This window comes from Aquila chrysaetos (assembly GCF_900496995.4).
Source record: "Aquila chrysaetos chrysaetos chromosome W unlocalized genomic scaffold, bAquChr1.4 W_unloc_6, whole genome shotgun sequence".
NCBI lineage: Eukaryota > Metazoa > Chordata > Aves > Accipitriformes > Accipitridae > Aquila > Aquila chrysaetos.
Window position 1 is genome coordinate 540,528 of NW_024470326.1, and position 23,665 is coordinate 564,192.

At 50.8% G+C, this 23,665-nt stretch overlaps 1 protein-coding gene and 1 pseudogene across 1 annotated transcript; one reads left to right on the forward strand and one right to left on the reverse strand.

Moving 5' to 3' along the window:
- Positions 1 to 8,156: 8,156 nt before the first annotated feature.
- LOC115337749 (olfactory receptor 14C36-like) lies at positions 8,157 to 12,456 on the forward strand. The gene is made up of 2 exons (XM_041121668.1): positions 8,157 to 9,070; positions 12,450 to 12,456. Exons 1-2 carry the CDS (start codon positions 8,157 to 8,159, stop codon positions 12,454 to 12,456), a joined length of 921 nt encoding a protein of 306 aa, XP_040977602.1.
- Positions 12,457 to 16,128: 3,672 nt separating this feature from the next.
- Positions 16,129 to 17,412, reverse strand: LOC115337763 (annotated as a pseudogene).
- Positions 17,413 to 23,665: the final 6,253 nt, after the last annotated feature.

A 23,665-nucleotide genomic window follows, 5' to 3' on the forward strand; every position in this document is an offset into this window, starting at 1 on the left:
GTGTATCTTTGGTGACATATGGTTAGCACATGTTACAGTTTACTGACATAGTTTCACGCCAATTCTTGTTGTGAGCAAATAAAAGTTGAGTTTGGTGAGTTAAAGGATCCCTGGTGTCATTTCACCTTAGTCCTGACCTGGGAATCAGCAAACCTGAGTTGTCGTCCTGAGAAACTGGGGCATGACAATCACTGCAGGGGAAGAGGAAGGGTATGTGAGACACAAGGGTACGCAAGGGAGAGAGCCGTGTAGGTGTAGCAGTGAGTGCGTTAAAGGCAGGAAGAAGACTTGAAATGTTGGCGGGGTGTCACGCTGAAGTGAAATAAGTTGAGCTTGCAATTTGAGGCAACAGCAGAAGAAGGAGGATGTGCAGTTCAGTGCTGGTATGTGGAGCACAGTAAAGGATTCTAGCAAGTTTGGGGCTTGGAAATCTTGGGGATAAATGAGCATTAGCAAGGTTGTTAGAAATGGGATGGGCTGGTGCTGTGGGGAGCTCACAGGCATTGGCAAATCCTTAGAAAACCACGGCTTTGTGTTGGAAGCAAGGAAGTAGGCACAGGCACAGGCACAGGACAGTGTAACGTGTGGGGAGATGCCAAGGGCCTTGGTGGGCTTGGACACCCCAGAAGAGCAGAGACCCTTGTTCTCCTGGCTACGGCTGCTGTCTCTTCCACTGAGACCCTGTCGTGGTTTAATCTGCAGCCAGCACTAGCACCAGGCAGCTGCTCACTCGCTTCTCCCCCACCCAGTGGTTCGGGGGAGAATTGAGAAAAAAAGTAAAACTTGTGGGTTGAGATAAGAACAGTTTAAAAAGGACAGAAATGAAGAAAAGAATAATGATAATAATAACAACATAAATTGACAATAATATAATAGAAGGCTTGGGAATATACAAAACAAGTGATGCACAATGCAGTTGCTCACCATTCACTGACTGATGCCCTGGTAGTTCCCTAGCAGCAATCCACTCCCCCCCAGCCAACTGCCCCAGTTGATATACTAGGCATAACATAACATGGCATGGAATATCACTTCGCCAGTTTGTTCTGCTGTCTTGGCTGTGTCCCCTCCCAGCTTCTCCTGCCCATCCAGCCTTCTTGCTGACTGGGCCTGAGAAGCTGAAAAATCCTTGACTTAGTATAAACACTACTTAGCAACCGCTGAAAGCCTCAGTGTGTTATCACCATGCTTCTCATACTGAATCCCAAACATAACACTATACCAGCTACTAGGAAGAAAATTAACTCTATCCCAGGCAAAACGAGGACAGACTCCCTATAGGACAGGAGGCCCTTACAGCTCCAGTGCCTCTTGCCTCCTTACCTACCCTCCACAGACCCTGCGAGGTGGCCTACCGACAACCTGCACCTGGCATCACACACTCCCACATCCATTGCCCCCAGGAAAAGCCCTGAGCATCCCAAGGGGGAAAGGAGCCTCCTCCCCAGGGGATGGGGGTCAGGGCTTGGCCAGCCTGCTTGGTGAAGCACATCAAGGGCTTTCACAGTGACCTCCACATGGAAATTTCCTCCTGTGCCAAGTGCCTCCAATTTCCTGCTTCACCAGCCCCCAGGGACAGGAACTTTGTCTGCTCATTCCCTGCATGGTCTCTTCAGTGACGGACTTCAGCAAGGCCTGCTAACACCCTCACAAACCTGGAGGTTTGCTTCTGACTTGGACTTCTGTAGAGGCTTGGTCAGTCTCTAAGGCTCTGCAAGTTCAGGAACTCGGCACCAGAGGGCTCATTAGCATGCAAGACACCCCAAGGAGCCAGTCTGGGCATAATCTGCCTCTGGTCTTCATTCTGTGGTGAATTAGAGGGATTTCAGGAGTGTGGTCAAAGTGGCGAAGATGTCAAAAGCAAAGAGACCAAGGTGAATAAATGTTTTGATTTTGAATAGCCAATTCTCCATTAATCCCAACATGTTTGGGTTACAGGAATGTCTTCAAGTAGAGTCTGCACCAGTTAGACCCATGTGACTCGACTGGCAAAGCCAGCCGCAGCAGTGGGAAACCCATCTCCCGGCTGAGACATGCGGTCAAGATGCAAAACATCTGCAGTGCCCGCTTGTTACTGGCCTCCAGGCAGTGTGCGACCCATTTTTTCATGACCCTCTGAGCCTGACTATCAAGCCCAGTTCCTGCCCATCTCTATATCCTGTCCAGCCATCCATCTGCCCATCCTCCCTCTCTCTTTCACTCCCAATGTCCTGGACAGAATAATATAACAAAGACACCCACTGATCTCCCCTCATCCAGAACCCAGCCCTTTCATCCTAGAAAGCCATGAGGTTGGTCTACCATGATCCACCCTGGATAAATCCATGCTGGCCATCCCAGTCGCCTTCCTCTTCATCTTCCCAGAAATATCATCCAGGAGGACATGCTCAGGGACACACTGCTCTGCAATATGAGGTCAAACAACCTTTTCTTCCCCTGGTCATCCTCTGGCCTGTGTTGGAAGAGAGCTGTCAACTTTTTTGCAAGGCATCAAGCACTTGTCCTGATCTCCATGATCTGTCAAAAGTGATGCAGAGTGAGCCTCGTTAAAAAATTGGCTTGCTCCCTCCCCAGCCTTGGATGATTCCCCTCTGCTCCAGGGGCTGTTCAAGGCTGACATTGCTCAAGTACCTCTGACTTGATCCCCACTTACTGCTGGTTGCTTTCCTCCAGGGTCCTGTCGCCAGTCACAAAGGCCTGGCAGAACTCACAGCCAAAGAAAGTCATTAAGTTCCTCAGCCTTACCTGCTCCTACACTTAGGGAGCTCAGCAGCAGGCCCACATGACCCCTGTCTATTCTTTTACTGTTAATGAACCAGTATCAGCTCATCTTGCTGCCTCTATCCTGCCCTGCATCTCTCAAGACAATGGGACCTTTGGCTTTGGCATCATCCCTACATCCTGGGACATTCTGTCTGCAGCTTTCCCTGCTTCCACCTCCTGCCTGCTGCCTTCTTGCCCTGGAGCTCAGTCAGTTCACACAAGCAGCCTCGGAGATGGTTGCTTCTCTTCAAGGGTATTTGGGGAGATCATTCCTGTGCTTGGAAGAGGCTGTCCTGTAAGGCCTATCAGATTTCCATGCTCCTTCACTCTTCAGAGCTCCTTCCCATGGCACCACTTGTCTCAGCCTCCTGAGTGTGTCCAAGTCTTGTCCTCTGGAGTCCCAGGTCTGTGCTCTCCTGCTGGCCTTACTCACTGCCCTTTAGTGAGTGATAACCCCTCATTCATGGCCATGACAGCCAAGACTGACACTGAATATCATCACATCCCTAACCAGCTGTTCCTTGTTGGCCAGGATCAGGTCCAGGTGAGAATCACCCTTGGTGGCCCACCTGGCAGCTGGCTGAAGAAGTTGTCCCAATAGCCAACTTCAGGCTGTTGGCACCCTGTTGCTTTGCCTTGCCAGGGAATGCCAGGGCACTTAAAGTTGTTCACCACAGGAACCTGCTCATGAACCTGGAGACTTCCTGGGGCTGCTGACAAAAGACCTTTTCTGTTTCCTCTCCCTGAGCAAGCAGTTTGTAACTGCAAACACCAGGTCACTCCTGCTGACTCCTGCTCTCATCCTAAATGACAAAAGCTAACCCAACCTGTTGTCTGTCACATAGAGGACCCCCACAAATCCAAGCTTCCCCTTCATACAGGGGGCATAGTCCTCGTCCTCCCTGCTGCTCCCTGGGCAGAGCCTGTAGCCCTCCATTGCAGCACCACAGCTCAGCAAGCTGTCCCACCACGTCTCATTTCATCCAAAACCATCACAGTTCTGTGACAAGCCACGCGTCTCCAGCTCCTCCTGGCAGTGCACATTAGGGCCACGGCATCTCAGCTGTGGTAGCGTAGTGGACCACAGACTTCTCACAGGGAAACCTGAACACTGGTCCTGACCACAAAAAGATTGAACATCGAGTTCTTAGGGCTGCGCTGCACCCCGCTGCGCGTCCAGCACGGCCATCAAACCTGTGTTATGCTGCACAGATCCCTGGGCCGCAGGACAACCTCAGCAGCATATTATCACACACGAGCCTGCAGGCAGGTCCCACTCTGTACTGGACATCATGCCTCCTGCGTGGCCTTGCCTGTATCTAACTGTGCAGCAAAACATTCTCATGAAAACATCATTTCTGTTTGACTGTTGAGACGATGAGTAGAGTTGTTCCTTGTAAGAAAATCCTATAGTAGCTTGGATGACCAAAAGAGGAGACTGTTTTCTATGGATGGGGTCTGCATGCTTTGCTGCATTCAGGTAGAAGGCCTGTTCAATGCTACACCACCTGGGGTTCTCACCATCTAAAGGGGCCTAAGATGATCTGCATGATTCTCTCCTTATAGTGTTAACGATGATGAACATAATTTTAAAATGCAGCTCACTTTGTCCGAGTTCCTTTCTTACTGGGGTCATACCAGACCAGCGCCTCCTCGAGAACAAAAATCACTCTCTCAGCACCCTTGGATGCAGCCCCTATGGTTCCCATGGACTGGTAAGGGTGTAGTTTGCTTGAGTAACCCCGCGCTTGATCCCCATGCACTGCTGGTTGTTCTCCTCCAGAGTCCTGCCTCACAGCTCAAAGGCCTGGGAGACCTTGCTGGTATTAACCGAGGCTGTGACGTAGAGTACCTCAGATCTATCTAGAGCTACTCTTCCTCATTTCAGCAGTGGTCCTACCTTATCTCTTTTGCTTCTGTAACAGTTCCTGAAGTACCAAAGTTCATCTTGGTGCCCTTGAAATCCTTTTGAGCTTCCACCGAGTTCTGACATGGACCATTGCTGTGCTTGGAGGATGATGTCCTTGAAGACAAGATGTATCCAGGCACACTCTGAAAATTCTTGGTCTTTTCATTGACTGGATCATCAAGGGAGTGAGTAAACACCCTGTGTGACATGCTTCCTGTTCATGCAATGCCTGCAGCTCTTGGGTGGAGAAGGAGCACACCTTGCCTCTCTGATGACTGATGCCTCTGACTGATGGCTTTAGTGTATGGCAAACAGGCACCAAATCGCACTCTCTGTGATGCCATCTGGGACGTCTATGATGCACCCACCCTGAATGGGAATTGCTTTCCTGCAGCTCCTGTGAGGTCCCTGCCAGCCTTGGCATCTCGTGTAGCTCTGTGGCCCTGGATTTGGACATGAAACAGAGTACCTGCCCTGAATTCTGTTAGGCAGCGTGGGGACGAACCTGGGACACATGCCATTACAGTCAGTGGTGGTACAGTAAATTCAGCTGATGGAAAAGAGAGAGACCCAGCTCTCGCTATGGTACATGACTGCAAGCGTTCATATGAATACCTGTGTCAAGTGCCATGAAGATAAGGAGTAGGAAAAGGTTCTTTTGGCCTTTAGTTGGGCATAAGCTGCCATGTCACTTGGCCAAAGGAATTTCCCACCAGGCTCATACATGATTCCCAAGATGTTGCCCTGTCTCTATGAACTTCTCCGTTACAGTTTGCTGTTACCTACATGTATCTTGGACCACCTCTGGCAGTTCAAATGTCACCAGGGATTTGCATCTGAACACCTGACTCCTGCCTTTGCTCTCCCTTAATTCAGATGGGAGCTGAGACAAGGAGCTCACATGCAGGTGTCTATTTTGCTCACACCTGAACTGAGGCAAGAGGAATCCCACCTCCTGTGGCTTTGTGGTGTGCATGGGAGGCAGCAGAGCCTCCTTCAAATGCCATGAGTAGAAAGGCAGGATGAGATGCCTCCATTAACCCATGGATGCCTTCCCTCAGCAGGGGTAAAGGAGATCCCTGCCTGCCTCTCTCTGGGGATCCTGTCTAACAATATGACCAAAAAACCTGGCATGTAGATGGAAGTTTGTCTCCGAGAGGAGAATTTTATTTCAGGAAAGAAGTGTCTCTCCCAAGCTGAGGGAAGCAACACCAGTGATTGCTTCAGCCTGTTTCCCAGCAGGTTCCCCTGAGCCCCAGGGACACCAGGAGGGAGCCCAGAGGGGGCAGAGAAAGTGCTGCCTTGGGCTGGTCCTCTGCTGCTGAGCTGGGCTGGGCTCCTGGGGTGGAGGGAGCTCCTGGCAAGCAGGCAGCATTTCAGAGAGACAGCTCTGCCCAGGAGCAGCTCCTCTGCAAAGCGCAGCAGGGCTGAGGGCACTGCCTGCAGGCACCGAGGGGAGAGGAGTGAGGCAGAGAGAGAGGTTAAAGGCAGTCTGGGGTGGGAGAAGAGAGAAGAGCTGACTTGGAGAAAAATCTTCACAGCCCTTCACAGGGTAAGTCTCTGGCTGCAGGGCAATTCCTGGAATGACCTCCTAAAGCTGGCACATCCCACAGCCTATGGGATCTGTCAGGAGGACTCTCACAGTTTGTGCAGTGTAGAGAAAAAGGACGCGCTTTGGAGCAGAGGTTCCCTGCTGCACCTTCAGAGGGACAGGGCATGTCAGCTGCCTTCACCCGGGGATGGCTGCGGAGTGTGAAGCTGGGTGTGCAGCCAGGGGTGCCCAGGGCTGTCCTGCTGAGCAGGGTCCCTGCACCCCAGGGGGCTGTGTGCTGGGGCAGGGACTCTGCCGCTGGTCAGGTAAGTACTCTGCCTGCCTGGGGAGCTCCAACAGCAGAGTGGGGAGAAGCTGTGGGTGGAAGAAGCAACTCGCAGCAGGGCAGGGTCCTTCTGCTGACAAGAGGGTGCTGTGTGGGTCAGGGCTGCTCACAGCTCCCGATCATCCCCAGGACATCTCTGAGGGCACTTTTCAAGGGCAAGGTCAAAGCAGGGATTGCTATAAAAATAAGGACCTTTCCTGAGTTTGTGTTTTCTGTTTCCTACTCTTGGGGAATTTTCAGGACAAATGGAAAAGGAGCTGACATGCTTGAACAGGTCACTGAGACTCCTGAGCTGTAACTCCGAGGGATCAGTAAGTCTGACAGGAGCCTCCTGAAGTAGAGCACAGGGACTGAGAACAACTGCCTGGCTATATTGATGTCTGGGAGGTGGCATTTACAGCTGGGTAAGGGTAAGTCTTCCCTGAGGCTTCAGCTGCCTCTGCCTTTGCCTCTCTGAGCCAGTCAATCACTGCATTTTTCCTTGATTCTCCACTAGTCTGTGTTATTGCTATTGTTATCTTGTTCTTGCTGTCTGTTTCTCTGGGGTGGGAGTTGCAACTGCAGGGTGACACACTCATCTTGTGGGTCCTCCCATGCAGCTGTGTCCTTGGGAACAAGCTTACAGGTGTCCAAGCTCTCCTCCAAGCTCTGGGGCTGTGGGCAATGCAGCCTGTGTCATTCCCTAGGAAATGAGCTGACTCTCCCTTCCTGAGATACCATCATCAGGGCACTTGCCTATTTTCTTGGGGTGACCTTCCAAGCTGTGAGCTGCCCTCCAGTATGCAGGTCTGTCCCATAGCATCTTGGTGTTTCTGAATGTCCCATGGAAAAGCACAGAGACACCATGAGTGAGGAAATGCTGCTGGGTTTGTGAAATGAACCATGTGTGCCCTTGGCAAGAGGTGGGGTGCAGAGACCTTGAGAAAGGGGGAGACACTTGGTGTTGGACAGTGGGTCTCCCTGCTTTCAGGAGTGCCTGGAGTCTTTTCAGATTAACACGGGGGTGTAAATACTCTCCATCTCAGAAAGGTGAGAGCCTAGGGTAGCTGGCAAGAAGACAGAGTGACAGAACAGCTCCCCTTGCTCTGCACTAAGCCACAGGCAACCCTCTTGCCTCACAGGACACACTTTGTTTTCTCTGAGTGAAGCAGAAGTGATGAGGGTTTCTGAAATCCAAGAAAAACTCCAGGTGGGATACTGGAGAGCTCTAACCTCCCCCCCCCTCACTCAAACACTGTTTTGATTGTGGTTTCTTAGCCCTGGGAGTGCAGATCCTGACAAGCACTTTTACATTAAGAGTAGTTTCATCTGACCAATTCAAACACCAGGACTGACCCCATGATGGATACCATTCCCAGAAACCCACTGCTACAGAGCAGGGCTGACTCCTTGGCAACCAGTAGGCAGAGGTCCTGCTCCTCACGACACACGCAGCCAGCACCAAACAGAGCTCGAACCACAGAGCTGAACAGAGATCTCGTTGAAATGGAAAAAATGGGGGTGAACAAGTAGTATGAGAAATGGCTTTGATTTTGGTCAGAGAATAATGCCCTAAATTGTCACTGCCCTTGTCTCCTTGTTCAGTGCTCCACACCCAGAGGCAGCAGATGTCCAACAGCAGCTCCATCACTGAGTTCCTCCTCTTGGCGTTCGCAGATACGTGGGAGCTGCAGCTCTTGCACTTCTTGCTCTTCCTGGGCATCTACCTGGCTGCCCTCCTGGGAAACGGCCTCATCATCACCGCCGTAGCCTGTGACCACCGCCTCCACACCCCCATGTACTTCTTCCTCCTCAACCTCTCCCTCCTCGACCTGGGCTCCATCTCCACCACTGTCCCCAAAGCCATGGCCAACTCCCTCTGGGACACCAGGGCCATCTCCTACCCAGGATGTGCTGCACAGGTCTTTCTGTTAGTCTTTTTGATCTCAGCAGAGTATTTTCTTCTCACTGTCATGGCCTATGACCGCTACGTTGCCATCTGCAAACCCCTGCACTACGGGACCCTCCTGGGCAGCAGAGCTTGTGTCCACATGGCAGCAGCTGCCTGGGGCTGTGGGTTCCTCTATGCTGTGCTGCACACTGCCAATACATTTTCACTACCCCTCTGCCAAGGCAATGCTGTGGACCAGTTCTTCTGTGAAATCCCCCAGATCCTCAAGCTCTCCTGCTCAGATGCCTACCTCAGGGAAATTGGGCTTCTTGCAGTTGGTGTCTGTTTGGGATTTGGGTGTTTTGTTTTCATTGTGCTGTCCTATGGGCAGATCTTCAGGGCTGTGCTGAGGATCCCCTCTGAGCAGGGACAGCACAAAGCCTTTTCCACCTGCCTCCCTCACCTGGCCGTGGTCTCCTTGTTTATAACTGCTGCCACATTTGCCTACCTGAAGCCCCCCTCCATCTCCTCCCCATCCCTGGACCTCCTGGTGGGAGTTCTGTACTCGGTGGTGCCTCCAGCCTTGAACCCCCTCATCTACAGCATGAGAAACCGTGAGATCAAGGATGCCCTGAGAAAACTAATCATTGGGTGCTTTTCAGAAGGAATAACCTTCCTGTTATCTTTTGCATAAGACTCATATCTCTTTACAGGCCCAGCCTGTCTTCTGGTGGTTTTTTTATGGTGATTTTTGGTTTTGAGTGTCATTTTTGGTTGCTCTTTTTCCTTTGTTTTACTTATCTGAATGCTTTCCTCAAAGAAATGTTTCTTCCTCTGGTTTCTAATTCACAGTCTATCCAGATTTTTTGTGCCCCGCAGGCTGTGCAAATGAGGAGCCATATCCTCTCTGTGTTTAAACAAAATAAAGGGCCCTGCAGTGACTTGTTCTTCTGAGATCCTTCCTCCAAGACCTTCTCTGCAGCTGCAGGGAGCAGTGCCTGTGTGTAGAGGGGAAGAAGAAAAGAGTCCTGGCACAGCAGCAGTGTCAGGGAGCACCAGCGCTTGGTCTTTCCTGAGCTGCTCTCTTCCCACTGCCATGCTTTCCTTCTGAACCCTTTGGTTGGTGTAAAGCCTGAGTGCTCTTCAAGCATGGTTAGAGTCCTGCTGTGTGGCAGGCCTGTGGCCGCAGGCAAGGACAGGCAGTGGGCACTTGTGTGATAGAGCTGGCCTCCATTGCTCCATTTCCAACAGACAAGGGGATCTCCCATGCCTTGTGCCACAGATGCCCCCCAGCCCTGGGGCTCACCCCTCTCCGCCCCCGAGGAGCTGCTGTGCCCTTCTGAGGGTCTGGGGCTGTGGGCTGAGTGCCCAGAGCTCTGCCGTACCCTGTGGTGGGCACTGCTGTGGGGCCATGCCAGACTGGGCTGCGCTGGGGAGAGGGGCAGGGGAGGTCAGGGGCAGTGGGAAGAGTTTAGGGGGAGCTGTGGGCTAGAAAGTGCCCAAGACAGAAAAATATCATTGTATAGCTTGTGTTGTGTGACCATGCAGGGCAAAGACTCACACCGGGGGGTTGTGGTGCAGAGGCAGGGCTTGTGGAAAGCATGGGATACATGCAGGTGCAGGAGAGAGAAGGAGGCCGGTCTGTGCCCTTGTTGGTGTGGACAGACAGGGAAGGTGGCTTAGGGTCTTTGTCACTCCCAGTGTCTCTCATTGGCCATTTCCACCTCTTGCTGGTCACCCCATATTTAAGGGTGAGTTTGCTTGTGAGGCCATCCCATCTTCCTGCTGGGCCAAGGGCTGGTGTGGGGCAACAGACAGCCCTGCCCAGCCTCTCTCCTTCAGCAGACCCTGGAGCAGAGCTATCTGCAAAGCCCCATGTGGGACAAGGCTGCAGCAGGGCAGGGGTCGGGACAGGTACAAAGCACAAATTTCTGTTGCCTTTGTAGTGGAGGTATGTGTGTAGGAAAAGAAAAGCTCACCTGGAGATGCTGGTTGCAAGGGAATTCAGAAGCAAACAGAAGACCTTTGGTCACTTCTGAGAGACCAAGGCTGAACAAGGAAAATGCAGGGTTGCTGCAGAATGGGCAAGGTGATTTAATAACAGCAGACACAGCTGGGGCTGAAGGAATGAATGCCTGCTGTGCCTGAGTCTTTACTGAAATGGTCTCCAGGTCCCTGTGCTCAGGGAAAGGCTTCAAGGAAGAGGAGAGCATGCACTGGCATGAAAGTCAGGAAATCCTTCAAGGACTGATGCCAGTTTCTGCCCCTGCAGGGGACTAACCCTGGCAACAACACAGGCGGGGGGCTGCCTGGCTGGAAGGAGGCCTTTTGGAAAGTTCTTGGTGGACAGTGAATTGGACAGGACGCAGCCGTGTGCCTTGGAAGCAAGGGAGGACAGGAGCACCCTGGGCTATATGACCAGGAGCACGGCCAGGTGGTTGGGGGAAGAGGTTCCACAGAACACTGTGACCAGATTTCAGATCCCAGTACAGCAAAGATGTTAGCAAGCTGGAGCCATTTAGCAAAGGGCCCCCCTAATGGTCTGAGGCAGGAAGACTCTACCTGTGAGGAGAGGCTGAGGGAACTGGGCTTGTCCAGCCTGGAGAAAGGAAGATCTTGGGTGAAATATGCAGCAGAATTGCAGTGTTCCCAGGAAGACAGAGTCAGGCTCGTGTCCATGGCAGAAGACACAAACACAAGAGTCAATGGGATGAAACAAGGGAGTTAGTGCACATATACAGAAATACATTTCCAACATGAGGATAGTCAAATGCCAATCCTTGCTTAACCACAGCTTTGTGTTTAAAACAACATCCAGTAAGGACAGGAGAGCATCAGTATGCCTTGGGAGATCCCAGGGTCCAAGTGGGGTGGGGAAATGGGGACGTAGCTAATGTCCGCCGGGAAACCAGCACAGGCACAGGACAGTGTAGGACAGCCTGCAATGGGGATGACTGAGAGCATTGCAGCAGGTGAGACCACCACCAGCCAACACAACTGAGATCCTTATCCTCTCCACCCTGGCTGCTGTCTCTTCCACTGAGGCCCATGAGCAGACACCAGGTTCTTATAGCCCCAGGGCATTGTTGCCTCCTCACCCACCCTCTGTCTAGCCTGTCCTCACTCGGCATTGCACACCCCCACATCCCACTGCTCCCCAGAGGAGCAACAAGTATCCCGTGAGGTAATGGGACCCCTTTCCCAGAGGATGGGGGTCAGGGCTTTGCTGTCCTGCTTGGTGAAACGCATCAAGTGTTTTCACAGCCACATTCCACGCATGATTTTCCAACTCTAAGCAGTGCCTCTGATTTCCTCCTTCACCAGCCCCCAGGGACGGTCCCTTTTCTGGTCCTGCCCTCCATGGCCTTTTCAGGGATGGCCCTCACTGGAGCCCACTAACACGCTCGGAAACTTGGAGGCTTGCTGCTGACTTTGAAGTTTCTAGGGGCTTTTTCAGTCTTTCAGGATCTACAGTTCAGGAAGTCAGCACCAGAGGGCTCATTAACATGCAAAACACCCTAACAAGTCCAGTCACTGTGCATCATTTTCCTTTAAGTCTTCAATTCTGATGTGGTTAATTAGAGCAGTTTCAGGTGTGTAATCAACATGGAATGATATGAACACCTAACAGCACCAAAAAGAAAGGGTTTCTTTTTCTCCACGTTCTTTTTCTTCTTATACATGAATTGATGTCAGCAATCTCTAACTGATATTGATCCTGTGCATCTCATAATGCAGTCTGGATAGATGTGAAAATCCAGAGCCTTCATGTTGCACAACCTATGGTCAGTCTTCATCCTTACCCCCAACCTACCATCAGCCACCTGGGACTTGGAGCAGCCCTGTTCCAATCTTAGCTTTCACCACTGAAGGCTGTAGCTGCATGTTTCAGCCTGTTGGCACCAATTCCCACCTGTTTTTCTTGGAGATTGAGAGGCACACAGACACAGAAGGGTGTTTCTTAATTGCCAACAAGCAAAAACAAAGGAAGGCATAGTTCAGTAAAAAATAAAAGACATTCCTCAGCTAGGTATTAAGTCCACATTACATCCACTGAAACCTGCTTCCTACAGACGATAACCTTAGACCAAGAAAAAACACGTTTTGTGTTCAGTCACAGATCCCATGATCTCCCAAAATGTTCCCTGTCCTGGATTTTGTTTGTTTATTTGTCCATACTCACTCTTTTGCAGACAGCGTGTCACACACTGAAGTCACAAGCTCCCTCGACTCACAGAGGGATGCAAAGAGACAAAGGGAGGGAAATGCTCCCTTCTGAATAGCCAAATCTGCACTAACCCCAACATATCTGAGTTGCAGGCACATCTTCAAGCAGACTCTGCATCATCTAGACACACTTGTTTTTCATTTGCTGCATGGTAAATTTCTACAGGTGACTCCCTTGTAGGTGAAGGCAGGGATGACAGCAATCACCTCTAACACTAGACAGCTTGGGTGCAATTGCCCAGGCTTCCCTTGCTAGTCAAGGGAAAGAAATCACTTGTCTCAGCCAAGAGGCTTTGATGCAACCTGCCTGTCCACCAGCTCATGCTCCAATAGTTCTGCCATCAGTGTGCATCACACTTGTATGTCCCACATGAGGTCTTCAGCTACCTCAGGGTATCCTGGAGGCAGTGGCCACCCCCGTGTGGGCAACTGAATCAACCCATGAGTGGAGATGATAGATATACGTTGAAACATATGCAGAAAAGAGCTCTGTGTAATCAGTGTGTAAGAAGTCTTCATTTCCAGAGTTTTGAGGGTTTTCTATAAATCCTCATGATTGCTTTCTCTATTGGCCATTGACATGGAACAGCAAGCTGCTTACCCTTTCTCTCCCTCTACGTAAATCTAGATTTATACAGTCATTTCTAAAATGCATTTCCTATGAACACGTTGAATGGCAAAACTGTTCTCAGGACAAGTTTATATTAAAGCGTTTGACATCTGCATTTCATATCTAAACAGAGCTGAGAGCAATGGAGGTTGCAGAGGTTGGACAGAGCCCACTATTATTTCTTTGCTATCAAGCAATGTCCAAAACTGGTAGCACTTCCCACCTATCATCCCTTTTTTGAGGTGGCCAAATCTTTATGGGCTATACAATGGCATAACATCGTGGCCCTCCAAGTGCCAGACCCTAACTGATACACCACAGAGGGCCAGAGCACAGCTCATGAAAGGAAATGCCATTCCTATTTGACAACCTGATAAACCTCTCCAATGCAATGGCTGCCTTGGTAGATGAGTAAGGCTTTTGACACTGTCTCCCATAAAATCTTCATAGAGAAGCTGCTGAAGGAGAGGCTGGATGAGCAGACAGTGAGGTGGATTGAAAACTGGCTGAGTGGCTGGCCCACACAATGGTGGTCAGTGGCACGAGGTCTCCCTGGAGGCAGGTCACCAGTGGTGCACTGCAGGGGTCAATACTGGGTCCAGTCCTCTCCCTTCAAACCTCAACTCTACTGTAGTTTTGTGGTCCTGTGATACCCTTTCAGGAAAATCAGTGCTGCCGGGCACCTCTCTGAGGTGTCAGTGCCCGTGAATCAGCAGGCATTCTCCATCTCCTAGGCATGTACACAACATGGAAAAAAAAAAATCTCTTTCATCCCTGACTTGCAGAAGAGGGGTCTTGCTTCCTGACATCTTCCCAGGACACACCTCCTCCTCTTCCCCATCCACAGACATCCACTACTTTCCTTTTCTGGCCTCAGAGAGGGTTTCAGGATTTGCTAAAGCCATCAGCCACCTCCTCGTTTCTCACTGACATCCCTCGACCCTCTCTCTGAGCCCTACACACGGCCAATCAATCACTGCTGCTCAGAGCTGCTCGCTCTTCAGAAGAGGCCTTGAGATTCCTGCATATTCCTGGTGTTTATTAACGATCTTCCTGACTCCCTCCAGAGCTCATGGCAAACATAGTTGTCTACAACAGGGCCTTTATGACCATCTTTTATGAAATCATTGTCTTTTTAAGATCTCTGCAGAAAGAGTAGCTACAGAAAAACACCTAATACAGAAAAACAGAGGCTGAATGAAGTGCCAGGAAGAACCAAGTGAGCAACACCCAAGGCTGCGGCTTCCTGGCAAGGAGTCTTTCCTGTTTGTCACCTTTTCTCGTGAAAGAAACAGGAAAACTGTCCATCCCATGGAGCTCTGCAGAAGGAAGTTGGAGCTGTACGTTGTGTGAGGGGATACAAGCAGGATCAGCAGGTAGAAAAGACTTTGGTAGGGAAGGCTTTACAAGGGAGCACCCTGACTTCACCCAGATAAAAAAGAGACCAGGCAGTGTGCTGACATGATGGTTAGAAGTGTTCCAGGATAAAAGAGTGTGGATGAGAGCAGGTGGGAGAGATTTGGTTTGCAGAGGTTTGAGGTAGCACTTTCCGTGTCTGAGCAGCCTGAGGTTTGGAGCCAGGGGAAAATACAGAAGCTCTCAAGGACCTTTTGGAATTAGTGGAACTATCACTACTAGCAGTAACAGGACAGCGCTGAAAGGGAACTCCTTAGTATTCTCGATGATGAACTAAAGCTTTTTAATTTTCTTGTTACTTGAGAAAATAGCTATGAGTTCTCAGTGATGAGCCTCTGGTATGCAATTCTGAGAACAAGTGTCCATGAAGGCACCTCCTGGCAGCTGCTTCATGGCCCCTGTCAGCACCCTGTCCCTGTGCTGGCCCAGCCCCACTGACCATACACGGTCCCACAGCCCCACTCTGCAGGCACAGCACGGGAAAGGGGAGAGTCGGGGTGGGGAAACTTCCCCCATTTGTGATTTATGACCCTCCTACTTTTGCAGCTGCCCCAGCACCTGACCCCCGCCCTGCCCCAGCCTTGTCCCAGGTGGGGCTTTGCAGACAGCTCTGCGCCAGGGTCTGGGGAAGGAGCGAGGCTGGGCAGGGCTGTCCGTTCCCCCACACCAGCCCTTGGGCCACCAAGAGGGTGGAGGTGGCCTCACAGCCAAACTTACCTGTAAACCTGGAATAACTGGCAAGTGCTGGACATGGCCAAAAAGAGATGTTGGGAGTGATGAAGACCCCGAGCCACCTTTCCTCTCTGACCACACCACAAGGGCACCGACCGGCCTCTTCTGTGCTCTGCACCTGCGTGTCTTCCATGCTTGCCACAAGCCCTGCCTCTGCACCACAAACCCCCGGTGTCAGTCCTTGCCCTGCATGGTCACACACTACAAACTACACACTGATATTGTTCTCTCCTGGGCGCTTTCCAGCCCAGACCAGCTCCCCCTAAACTCTTCCCACTTCCCTTAACCTCTCTGCACCTCCCCTGCCCTCTCCCCAGCACAGCCCAGTCTGGCATGGCCCCACACCAGTGCCCACCACAGGGTGCGGCAGAGCTCTGGGCACTCAGCCCACAGCCCCAGACCCTCTGAAGGGCACGGCAACTCCTCGGGGGTGGAGAGGGGTGAGCCCCAGAGCTGGGGGGCATTTGTGGCACAAGGCCTGAGGATATCCCCTTGTATAATGGAAATGGAGCAATGGAGGCCAGCTCTGTCACACAAGTGCCCGCTGCCCGTCCTTGCCTGCAGCCACAGGCCTGCCACACAGCAGGACTGTGTTCCACCAACCAAAGGGTTCAGAAGGAAAGCATGCAAGTGGGAAGAGAGCAGCTCGGGAAAGACCAAGCGCTGGTGCTCCCTGGCAGTGCTGCTGTGCAGGGACTCCTTTCTTCTTCCCCTCTGCACACAGGCACTGCTCCCTGCAGCTGCAGAGAAGGTCTTGGAGGAAGGATCTCAGAAGAACAAGTCACTGCAGGGCCCTTTATTTTGTTTAAACTCACAGAGGGTACGGCTCCTCATTTCCACAACCTCCAGGTCACAAAAAAGCTGGATATATTGTGAATTAGAAACCAGACGAATAAAGACATTACTTTGTAGAAAGCATTCAGATAAGTAAAATAAAACAAAACAAAAAAAAACCCAAACCCAAAACAATTAAAGAAGCCATGAAACCAAAATCTTTGTAAAAGAAACACCAGAAGAGGCTGGGCCTGTAATGCGATATATTATGAATCCTATGCAAAGGACAACAGGTAGTTTATTCCTTCTCAAAAGCATCCAGTGATTAGTTTTCTCAGGGCATCTCTGATCTCCTGGTTTCTCATGCTGTAGATGAGGGGGTTCACGGCTGGAGGCACCACCGAGTACAGAACTGCCACCAGCAGGTCCAGGGATGGGGAGGAGATGGAGGGGCGGCTTCAGGTAGGCAATCATGGCAGTAGCTTATAAACAAGGAGACCACGGCCAGGTGAGGGAGGCAGGTGGAAAAGGCTTTGTGCCGTCCCTGCTCAGAGGGGACCCTCAGCACAGCCCTGAAGATCTGCCCATAGGACAGCACAATGAAAACAAAACACCCAACAGCTAAACAGAAAGCAACTACAAGTACCCCAACTTCCCTGAGGTAGGCATCTGAGCAGGAGAGCTTGAGGATCTGGGGGATTTCACAGAAGAACTGGTCCACAGCATTGCCTTGGCAGAGGGGTAGTGAAAATGTACTGGCAGTGTGCAGCACAGCACTGAGAAACCCACTGCCCCAGGCAGCTGCTGCCATGTGGACACAAGCTCTGCTGCCCAGGAGGGTCCCGTAGTGCAGGGGTTTGCAGATGGCAGCGTAGCGGTCGTAGGCCATGACAGTGAGAAGAAAATACTCTGCTGAGATCAAAAAGACTAACAGAAAGACCTGGGCAGCACATCCTCGGTAGGAGATGGGCCTGGTGTCCCAGAGGGAGTTGGCCATGGCTTTGGGGACAGTGGTAGAGATGGAGCCCAGGTCGAGGAAGGAGAGGTTGAGGAGGAAGAAGTACATGGGGGTGTGGAGGCGGTGGTCACAGGCTACGGCGGTGATGATGAGGCCGTTTCCCAGGAGGGCAGCCAGGTAGATGCCCAGGAAGAGCCAGAAGTGCAAGAGCTGCAGCTCCCGCGTGTCTGCAAACGCCAGGAGGAGGAACTCAGCGATGGAGCTGCCGTTGGACATTTTCTTCCTCTGGGCATGGGGTGCTTTCAAAGTAGAAAAAAGACAGTGAAGAGTCAGGGCATTATTCTCTGAGCAATATCAAAGCCATTTCCCACAGACCCTCCCACTCTCACACACACAGACCCTTTTCCTTTTCTTAGGAGACCTTCCTTCAGGCCTGTGGCTGGAGCCCTGCTTGGTGCTGGCCGAGCGTGTGCAGTGAAGAGCAGGGCCTCTGCCCATGGGCTCTTGAGAAGTCAGCCCTGCTCTGCAGCAGTGGGTTCATGGGATGGGTGCGGGCAGGGGCCAGTCTGGTGTTTGACTTTGTCAGCTGAATCCACTCCTAACGCAGAAGGGGTTGTCAGCACCTGCACTCCCAATGATAAGGACCCAGGAAGGTAAAAATAGTTTTAGAGTTCTAGGGTTTTTTACAGCTGCCTATATCGCCCCTGGGGAGTTTTCTTAGATCTCGGAAGCCTTCAGCTTTTCTGCTGCAGTCTGGGAGAACAGCATGAGCCAGGCAAGTCAGGAGGATTGCCTGTGGCTTCGTGCAGAGAGAGGGGAGCTGCTCTGTCCTTCTGTCTAGTTCCCACTTTCACTGTGCTTGCACCTGTCTGAGGTGGAGGGTGATCACACTCCCATATTTTACCCTGAAAAGCCACCAGACACTGCTGAGAGCAGAGACATCCACTGCAGACCACCAAATGTCTCACCCTTTCTCAAAGTCTCAGCACCCTGCTTCTAGCCAAGGACACACCAGGCTCATTTCACCAACCCAAGAGCATTTCCTCAGTCATAGCATCTCTGTGCTTCTCCATGGGGCTTTCTGATAACAGAAAGCTGCTGTGAGACAGGTTTGCATCCTGCAGGGCAGCTCACAGCTTGGAAGGACGCTCTGAGGTGACAGCCAAGTGACCTACTGTGCTGGCATCTCTGTAAGGGAGAATCAGCTCATTCCCCAGCCCCACAGACAGCATTGAGCATCACCCCTCAGATGAGAGGAAAGCTGGGACACTTCTTCCCATGGACACAGCTGCATGGGAGGACCCACAAGACCAGTGTGTGACTCTGCAGCTGAAACTCCCATCCCCAGAGAGCCTGACAGCAGAAACAAGGTAACAGTAACACAGACAGGTGGAGAACCAAGGAAAAAAAGTAGTGATGGTCTGTCTCAGAGAGGTAAAGGGAGAGGCAGCAGGGAAATCAGGAAAGAGTTACCCTTCCCCAGCTGTGCATGCCACCTCCCAGGCACCAGCACAGCCAGGCAGTTGTTCTCAGTCCCTGTGCTCTACTTCAGAAGGCTCCAATCAGACTTACTGATCCCTTTAGAGTTATAGCTCCCGAGTCTCAGTGAGCTGTTCAAGCCTGACAGCTCCTTTTCCATTTCTCCTGAAAATTCGCCAAGACTAGGAAAGAGAAAACCCAGGCTCTGGAAAGCTCCTTAACTTTATAGCAATCCCTGCTTTGAGCTTCCCCTTGAAAAGTGTCCTCAGAAATGCCCCGGGGCTGATCTGGAGCTGTGAGCTGCCCTGACCCACACAGCACCCTCTTGTCAGCAGAAGGACCCTGCCCTGCTGCGAGTTGCTTCTTCCACCCACAGCTTCTCCCCTCTCTGCTGTTGGAGCTCCCCAGGCAGGCTGAGTACTTACCTGACCAGCGGCAGAGTCCCTGCCCCAGCACACAGCCCCCTGGGGTGCAGGGACCCTGCTCAGCAGGACAGCCCTGGGCACCCCTGGCTGCACACCCAGCTTCACACTCCGCAGCCATCCCCGGGTGAAGGCAGCTGACATGCCCTGTCCCTCTGAGGGTGCAGCAGGGAACCTCTGCTCCAAAGCGCGTCCTTTTTCTCTGCACTGCACAAAATGTGAGAGTCCTCCTGACAGATCCCATAGGCTGTGGCATGTGCCAGCTTTAGGAGGTCATTCCAGGAACCACAGCTGCATTGCCCTGCAGCAAGACACTTACCCTGTGAAGGGCTGTGATGATTTTTCTCCAGGTCAGGTCTCCTCTCTCCTCCCACCCCAGACTGCCTTTTACGTCTCTCTCTGCCTCACTCCTCTCCCCTCGGTGCCTGCAGGCAGTGCCCTCAGCCCTGCTGCGCTTTTCAGAGGAGCTGCTCCTGGGCAGAGCTGTCTCTCTGAAATGCTGCCCGCTTGCCATGAGCTCCCTCCATGCCAGGAGCCCAGCCCAGCTCAGCAGCAGAGGACCAGCCCAAGGCAGCACTTTCTCTGCCCCCTTGGGCTGCCTCCAGGAGTCCCTGGGGCTCCAGGGGAAGCTGCTGGGAAACAGGCTGAAGCAAACACTGATGTTCCCTCCCTCAGCTGGGGAGAGACCCTTCTTTCAGCAGTGACATTTCTCCTAGCTAAAAGAGTGAGGTGCAAGAATCACCTTTTCATTGTCTGGTCCTTTAGAGAGGAAGCACATCACACTGGGGTGGCCATACCTATTCGTACACTTTCAAACTTCTGGTTTTTCCTCTCCACCTCCCTTTACCTACTACTTTGACAACGTAGTCAAGAAAATGACCAAGAGTTTTCACAGTGGGCCTGTCAGTAGCCCCTTGTCATTCCTAGAGATCAACTTCACCTCCACCAAAGGCCCTCAGGGGCAGCAGAGCCACCACTGAAAAAAACCCATTCCCTGGCGGGGCTGCCCTTCCCTACCCTTCTTCTTTCTGTCCTTTGGGACAGCAGAGTTTGCTCACTGTCTTGGCATCCAGTTTCAGCTTTATGTTTCCATCCACCAACTACTCCAGCATGGCTCTGAAGCCAAGCCTTTGCAGACACGGAGTCTTAGACGGTTGGACCAGTTTCCCAAAGACAAGTCAGAGACTGGCCTGGTGTTACAGCTGAGGTGCTACAGCCCAAATGTGCACTGATGCCCTCAGCCAGGGGCATAACAAGGACGAGCTGGAGCCTGTGCTTTTTGACATCCATAAAGGAACTGCCAAGGCATGGTGGGACAAGTGACACAGCTTGGGGTGCTGCAATGGATGGGTACCGGTTCTCAGGAGAGACAGGCTGGAAGGATCAGGAGTGGGGTTCCCTCAAAGTGAAGAAGTGCCTTGGATGTATGGAGCTCCTTACTGGGGCCAGGGAGAAGTTGGGTCAGCCCTTGTGAGTGAGGGTCAGAGGAGGGGCCAGTAAAGGTGACATTGTGGTTGGAGTTGAGGAACCCACAGTCAGGGTGAGCAGTGGTCTTGGTCTTTTCTAAGCACCCCAAGGAAGTCTCTGGATGTAGAAGCCTGGGCCTCACTGGGGAGTTGAACGACCCTGGTATTTTCTGGAAGGGGAACACGGCAGCATGCAAACAGTCCAGGCAGTTTCTGGAGTGTCCTGGGGGAACATCTTCACACAGCTGCCAGATGGGCCAACAAGGGTAATGCAAACCTGGATCTGATACTTGCCAGCAAGGCAGAGCTGGCCAGGGAACTGAAGGTCAGTGTAAGCCTTTTCTGTCATGAAAATGAAATAGTGAGGTCCCAGGTCCCGAGGGGAGTGAGGAAGAAAAATAGGTGACTGCAGATGCCAGACATTAAAGGACTAGACTTTGGCCTATTCTGGGGAGTTTTGGTGGGGTCTCATGACCATCAGCATTGAAAGGCAGCAGAGCTTCATACAGTGCTCTTCAAGGACAGCAACCTCCAAGCATGGAAATGACCTCTATCAAAACTGAAACTTGAAAGTAAATTCAAGGCCACCATAACGAGCTGTTATTCCTTCAGGGACAGTTAAAGAAAAAACAAAGACAATATGTGATCACTGCTAAGGAGTAGGTATAGGTAGATCTGACATAGTTTGTGTGCTCTTTGTCTCAGTTATTACCAGCAAGGTCTCCAGGGCCTTGGTGCCTCAGGGCAGGACTCTAGAGGAAACCAAGCTGTAGCGTTGCTACATATCAACGTGCCGCGATTAGATCACTGGTCGGCCTGGACCAGGGAAGAGACAGATAACACACGTGGTGTGAGCGTCAACTTCGTCTTTTATTGCGCAGTTAATTCCTTTTATACTAACAATGGTAGGTGGGATTACTGATACGTCACAAGGAGGCGACGACTAGCCTTCTACCTTTCCGTGACATCGCGAGATCTTCCGAACGCCGTACCCTACACCAAGCAACGGTGGATAGGAATCAAATCAGGGGCTACTTGGGCAAACTCAAATGCTACCAGTCAAAAGGGACCAAAAGTGTAAATGTGTATTTGCATAGAGGGAGAGAAAATTTCATCAGCTTGCTAATCCATGTCCATGTCCATAGAGATTTGGATGAAAGAAAATAATCAAGGAATCTTGTTGCAATATGTGGATGATTTATTAATTGCAGCTGAGACAGAAGAACAATGCACAAAGGTAACTATTAGCCGTTTGAACTTTTTGGGAATCAGTGGATATCGAGTGTCAAAAGAAAAAGCCCAAATAACGCAGAGAGAAGTAACTTATTTGGATTTTGAAATCCTGAAAGGACAATTAGGAACTGAGAGAAAAGAGGCTATTTGTCGTCTCCCTTAACATAAGACTCTAAGTGAATTGCCAGCATTTCTGGGAATGGTTGGGTGGTGTCGCCTGTGGATTGCAAATTATGGCTTGCTGGTCCGACCTTTATATGAGCAGCTCAAAAACTCAAACAATGGATTTATAGATTGGACTGATGCCAGGAAAGTTGCTTTCAAACAACTAAAACAGGCTTTAATGGAAGCACCAGCCCTAGGCCTGCCAGATCTCACAAAGACATTTGAACTCTTTACTCATGAAAGAAAAGGTATAGCTCTGGGTGTCCTGGTCCAATATCTGGGACCAAGTCGGCGAGCTGTGGCCTACTTCTCGAAGCAATTAGACAACGTTTGCCTGGGATGGCCTGGTTGTCTGAGAGCCGTCGCTGCAACTGTGCTATTGATCCAAGAAGCTCGCAAGTTCACCCTAGGACAGAGAATTACAGTGTATGTTCCCCACATGGTGATCACTGTGCTTGAACAGAAAGGGGGGCATTGGTTATCCCTTAGTAGAATGCTGAAATACCAAGTGGTGTTGCTGGAGCAAGACGATGTTTACTTAAAAACTACTACTATCGTTAACCCTGCTGTGTTTTTAACAACTGATCAAGTTGAAGGAGAACTGGAACGTGATTGGCTCCAGACAATTGAAGAAGTCTACTCCAGCCGACCAGATCTCCAAGATGCGCCACTGGAAGAGACGGATTGGGAACTATATACCGACGGAAGCAGTTTCATCCGTGATGGAAAACGCTTAACAGGATATGCGGCAACCACTACTGAGAAGGTAATTGAATCACGAGCTTTGCCTTCAAATGTATCTGACCAAAAGGCTGAACTGATAGCTCTTACTTGAGCACTGGAACTAAGTCAAAGAAAGCGAGTCAACATTTGGACAGACTCAAAGTATGCTTTTGGAGTAGGACATGCACATGGAGCAATAGGGAAAGAAAGAGGACTGTTATCTGCACAAGGAACCACCTTTCAGCATGCAGAACAAATACTGAAATTGTTAGAAGCCATTCAAAAGCCAACAGCAGTCATGATAATGCACTGTAAAGCACGTCAGTCAGGTAGGACTGTCCCTGAAACAGGTAACTGATTGGCTGATAGAGCTGCTAAAGATGCTGCAGAAAAAGGCATCCTAGCACTAGTTCCAGAGAAAAGTGTAAATTTACCTAAAGATGCTCCAAATTATAATGAAAAAGATGAAGAATTAATTATTAGATTGCAGGCTAATAAAAATGAACCAGGATGGGCTGTAACACCAACAGGTCAAATAATAGTCCCACCCGCAATAATGAGAGAAATTGCCCGGGCTGAACATAGCAAAGTACATTGTGGAACAGAAAACCTTGTTAAGCATTTACAAAAGTGTATTTGAGTAGAGATATGACAAAGATTATTTGAACAATTACAATGGGATGTGAAATTTGTATACGCAATAATCCCCAAACCAGTAATAAGATTACCTTTGGAATGACGAAACAAGGAAATTCTCCAGGAGAATGCTGGCAAACTGATTTCACAGAATTGCCCCGAAAAGAAGGATATCGATATATCCTAGTTCTCTTTGATACTTTCACTGGGTGGCCTGAGGCTTTCCCTTGCCGCACCAACAAAGCAAGAGAAGTAGTTAAAGTCTTGCTCAAAGAGATCATACCAAGATTTGGGGTCTGTCCTCGTTTCAGCTGGGATAGAGTTAACTGTCTTCCTAGTAGCTGGTACGGTGCTATGTTTTGAGTTCAGTATGTGAAGAATGTTGATTACACTGATGTTTTCAGT